This window comes from Urtica dioica, chromosome 6 (genome assembly GCF_054948205.1).
Source record: "Urtica dioica subsp. dioica isolate 48M chromosome 6, U.dioica_male_clone48M_v1_H2, whole genome shotgun sequence".
NCBI classification, from domain to species: Eukaryota; Viridiplantae; Streptophyta; class Magnoliopsida; order Rosales; family Urticaceae; genus Urtica; species Urtica dioica.
This window is the reverse complement of record NC_142761.1, coordinates 8,122,085-8,127,443: the sequence shown is the minus strand read 5'-3', so window position 1 is coordinate 8,127,443 and position 5,359 is coordinate 8,122,085. Positions and strand designations below refer to the sequence as shown.

General features: G+C 37.7%; 1 protein-coding gene across 2 annotated transcripts; it reads left to right on the top strand.

Moving 5' to 3' along the window:
- The first annotated feature begins 610 nt into the window (after nucleotides 1–610).
- On the top strand, nucleotides 611–3,532 carry LOC149393252 (anthocyanidin-3-O-glucoside rhamnosyltransferase-like). Of its 2 annotated transcripts, XM_089617674.1 has the most exons (3): nucleotides 611–1,209; nucleotides 2,154–2,314; nucleotides 2,699–3,532. In XM_089617674.1, the coding sequence occupies exons 1-3, from the start codon at nucleotides 692–694 to the stop codon at nucleotides 3,052–3,054; spliced, it is 1,035 nt and encodes a 344-aa protein (XP_089473800.1). In that variant the 5' UTR covers nucleotides 611–691; the 3' UTR covers nucleotides 3,055–3,532. The 2 variants fall into 2 exon arrangements, with proteins under 2 accessions (XP_089473800.1, XP_089473799.1); XM_089617673.1 differs by having other exon boundaries at nucleotides 2,154–3,532.
- Nucleotides 3,533–5,359: the final 1,827 nt, after the last annotated feature.

Genomic DNA, 5,359 nt, shown 5'->3' with positions numbered 1-5,359 from the left:
GAAATAAGAGTTTTACGCGTGATTAACGCACCTATCATTCGACACCGCATCCACAGATACAGCACGTCCTAGAACTCAAGGCATCTATAAATAGAGGAGAAGAAGACAGAACCTGGACATTTGATTAGGCACAAGCACAAGTCATAATCTTCACCTATCGTTCAACACTTGAAGTCTGTATTTAGAGAAAGTCTTGTTTAAACACTTGAAGTTCTTGAGGCTGCGTTTTTGGTATCTTGTGTATTTCGTGAGATATTGTTATATTATTTTTTCAGGTCAACAGGTGCTTTGTGGGTTTGTCAGGCAACGTTTTGGATTTTAAATTATGAATTACCTTCAATTATTTTCAAATAGTGTTATTTGACAATTTTTTATTTCCTTCCGTACCCAACTCAGCTAATACCTAACTTTCAACCATTTATAGAAAAGTTCAGAAAAAAAACCATTATAGAAAATAATGAATCATTGTCACAATCAATAATGTCCAACAAAACAGCTGGTCACTCACATGGATCCACGTTCTCCTTAGCTGACAGTGACTGTCTAAGAGATCCGTCGCAGTTATATATATAACACCATGAGACATTGTAAGCATTAAACCACAAAACAAAGAAAAACAACGTTATATACTCTTTGAGTGCTGTTTTGCTTCCATTCAAGAAGACAATATATACCAAGAGAAAACATATAGATGGCCGATCTACATGTAATGATGTTCCCTTTCTTCGCATTCGGCCACGTCGCTCCGTTCGCACAGCTCTCAAACAAGCTCTCTTCCCACGGAATCCGAATCACTTTCCTCACAATACCAGGTTTTGTCCCGAAACTCAAAACCAAAATAACTCCATCCCTGAAAACCGAGATCATCGAGCTCGAGATCTGTCCGACGCTCGGTCTCCCTCGTGATCTCGCTGGAACTGCGGAAATCCCACAGTCCGAGGCGGGAAAGCTCATAACGGCAATCGATCTCACTCGGCCTCGAGTCGAAGCCCTAATTTCGGAGCTCAAACCCAACGTGGTGATTTTTGATTTCGCTCAGTACTGGATTCCCTCTATCGCCGCCAAGTACGGAGTCAAGTCGATACGTTTCACAGTGTTATTGGCGGTCTCCAACAGCTACTACGCCGCTGTCCAAACGCAAATTGGTGAAGAAGGAAGTGCATCCATGGAAGACCTCGTTAAACCTCCTCCAGGGTTTCCGTTAGTGAGGTTAGTTTCGAATTACCCAAGTAGTCATGGTTGGACTTGGAGCCAATAAAGTAATATGAGGTTAGTTTTATTATTGTATCTCTTTGTTTTCCATTTATACTAAAAATAATGGTAAGTATAACTTGTGTTGATTTTTGACATTGCCGACTTCTCTTTTATCTTTCATTATAGAACTGAATTTGTTGGGATCTTGAATTCTACGAAGTCATTATTTTAATAACTTCAAAATATATATAGCTCATTTTAGTTTTAAACGGTAAAAGCCATGTTCTGCTGGCAGTATTACATAACCAAACATATATAAGACATTTACTTATTTTAAATACAATAAATGTTAGATTATAAAAATTATATTTTCTTGTAAAGAAAAGAACCCAAATTCCTCTCTCATGAGAAGACGAATCATGAGACGAAGAATAATATACAGCTTATGAGCCAGAAGTAAAATATTACATAAAGAGAAGAAACTGTTTGAATTAGTTTAATGACTATCATTAATTAAAATTATAGTCTAATGATTCAATTATTAAAAGTATAGCTAACTAATGTCTCATGCTCAAATTATATGACGCACATATATTATATGTTATCTTAATTAGTTAAACTATATTATCCAATTATTGGATAATTAGGCTATAAATTTAACAAAGAGGTTCAAATGAGTCATATACCTAGCCCTGCCTTTTATAATTAGGGAATACTATTGCTAGTTGGTTATTAAAACTTCAATTAAAATATTCAGTCCCTAAGACATTAGCCAGAATGAAAGTAACATAAGAAGTTTAGCACGAGTCATTTAGGTGACCAATTCTTCTTAAAGATGGATTAAATTAAAGGAAATACTTTTGCCATTAGTATATAGTATTTCATAATGACTTATCGCACTTCTTATTTATTCTTTTTTTTTTCCCATGTATGTGTTTGGTGATTTATTTCGAGATCAGCCGTGAAGGAAAAACCCCGCTATTGAAACCATTTGCAGCTCAAGGCTTATTATATGGGTATACTAGGCGTGAAAACGGCCATCCGAGTATAGCCGGCAGAGTTAGTGATGGCCTAGTTGGTTGCTCGGGTTTCATCATGAAAAGCTGCCATGAAATGGAAGGTCCTTATTTAAACTTCCTAAAAAAATACGTGAACATGCCTTTTCTTTTGACCGGTCCCCAAGTCCCCGAGCCGACACCACCTGGCACAATGCTCGACAAAAAAATGGCTACTTGGTTGGCTCGATTTCCTACAAAGTCCGTCGTGTTTTGTTCATTCGGAAGTGAAACATTTCTTAGTAGGGAAAAGATAAGAGAACTAGCTCTAGGGTTAGAGCTTAGTGGTCTCCCATTTTTTCTAGTATTGAACTTTCCGAAAAATGTGGACGCTAGGGCTGAGCTGGAAAGTGCCTTGCCTCTCGGGTTTATAGAGAGAACTATGGATAAAGGTCTTATTCATGTTGGATGGGTCCCACAAACACTAATTTTGGGTCATGTCAATGTAGGTTGTTATCTTTGTCATGCTGGGCTAAGCTCAATAATAGAGGCTCTAGTGAATGATTGCCAATTGGTACTCTTGCCTCAAAAGCTAGATCAATTCTTCAACTCTAGGCTTGTTGGTGAGAAGGGTATGATGAAGACTGGGATCGAGGTAATGACAAGAGATGAAGATGGATATTTTGGGAAAGAAGATATTTGTAATGCAGTGAAAACTGTCATGGTCGACATTGATCAAGAGCCCGGAAAGTCGGTAAGGGTTAACCAACAAAAATGGAATGGTTTTTTGCGAGATGAGAAGATTCAAGAGAAGTTCATCTTAGACGTGGTGGTGCAACTTAAGAGAATCGTTATGGATTGTTAATTGAATAATTTCTCATGTGGACTTTATTTTACTGTGTTCATTGATTGAATAATTGTGTCATATATACTTTATTTTCGTCTTGCATTTTAAAGCTATAAATTATGATTTCTTTTTATCATGTATACTTCATGAATTTTTAATTTTAGCTTTTTTAGTTAATTGGATAATTTCGTGGGAGAGTTAGGTATATGGTCCCTTTAACCACTTACATTAAAATTTTAAATTGACTATTTTCTTAATATTTAAATAGTTGGGCTATAATTTTATTGAACGTCACTTAAGCTATTTGACAATCAATTTTCAGATGTCGGCGATCAACTTCAGTCCGAATATCAAGATCGATCTACAACGTGACCTCGCTGCCATGATGGGCATTCTAGCGGATAGAAATCACGAACGATATCAGGGCCTACCTTTTTCTGTAGGCCGACATCGAATTCGTACTTTGTGATTGGTCTGCGATAAGGACCGGTCACGTCTTTCTCAGTGGAAAGGCCGTCTCTTTTCGCAAGCCGAACGAGAAACACTTATCAAAGTAGTGGCCCTTGCTCTCCCCATGTACATGATGAGTGTTTTTCGACTTCCACCGAGCCTTTGCTAGGATATGGAGAGCATTATGGCACGATTTTGGTGGGCCGATGACATCTCGGAGCGTAAAGTGCATTGGACAACATGGAAGAAACTTTGCTTGCCAAAGGCGTTGGTAGGGTTGAGTTAAGGATTTATCGCTCTTCAAGCAACCCATGTTAGCTAAGCAAGGTTGGAGCATCCTCTCTCACCCTCATTCCCTAGTGGCCCGCCTCTTGAAAGCAAAATTTTCCCGTGATGCTCTTTCCTCACAGCCTCGACCCCTTCCTCGGCTTCAGCTGTTTGGGAGCTTTCATTTGAGGTCGCTGAATTTTAAAGAAAGGTTACCGATGGACCGTCGGGGATGGGAAAAGTATGAACATCTACATTGACTGATGGCTCCCACAACCTCCCTATTTCAAGGTCCTGACTATTCTCAACGACGACCAGCAAAACCTCAAAGTTGCAGACCTAATCAACGATGATACGAAATCTTGGGATGTGGCTAAAGTTAGGAATGGGCATTTCGCTAAGTTTTGAGCAGTTGGTCGGTTCGGTAATATGGCATTCTGAGAAGTCGGATTGCTAGAAAGTCAAATTGGGCTATAGAGTAGCCATGGAGGAGAAGAGACCAGTCGAGGCTTTGTAGAACGTGGACGGGATATGAAAAATAATCTGGGTTCAAATACCCTACCGCAAGTTCGTATTTTATGTTGGTGATTATGCACCCATATAACTATGCGGAAAATTAATTACACTAACAAGAGATGATTAATATTGATTATATATAACAAGATCTAGATTTACTTTAATTAATAGAAGCATGAGAGAAATATCAAGCAACCGAATTAAACAGAAGAGTCATTATGAAAAATTTACGGGTTCCTCCTTAGCTATAGAATCTTCAATGCGTTCTTCAAGCTTTCGTTCCGAGTTCCTTTGAAACCTTCTTCAAGCTTTATCTTCCACGATCAGATCTCCGGGAATGGCTTTAGTACTCTCGTCGTATGGCACTCAGAAGATGACACCATAGTCTTCCGAAATGTAATCTCCGAGACGAATAAGAAGATTGTGTGGGCACTCTGAATGTCACTACGACTCTGAAATATGACTTCAAATCGTATCGTGTTTATGAGAATAGAATCACGGAATTCCGAGGGAGAGGGAAAGAGAGAGAATTTTGTCCAACACCAAGTGTGATGGGCGAAATTTCGCTCGTGCAATTGTGTGGTTTTTGCTTTCTCTTAGACCCCTGTTTATAGTAGTAGAAATGAGATATTCTAGGAAGATCATAGAGATATTTAATTCTCCTTTATTCTTTTCTATTTTGTAGTTAAACATGAGTCATTGGATCTTGACTACAAATCCTACTTTTTCTCTCATCTATCAGATCATAATCTAGGATATTTATTTCCTTATTTTTATACTATATTTAAGGAATCTAGATATTTGAGCATAATGAGAAAAATATCTTATTTCCTTATTTAACGGAGAGAATATCTCTACCATTATTATTCTCCTAGATATTATGAAAATAATTTTGGGAGAGAATAAATGACAATATCTTATTTCCTTATTTAATGGAGAGAGAATATCTCTACCATTATCATTATCTCTCTTATTTAATTACTTACTGATTTCTTCTCCACAAATCTAACAACTAATTAAAGAGAGAATATTTAGTATTACCTACCCAAAGTAGGCGCCTATATCTCATGGTCATGGGACAATGAATTTC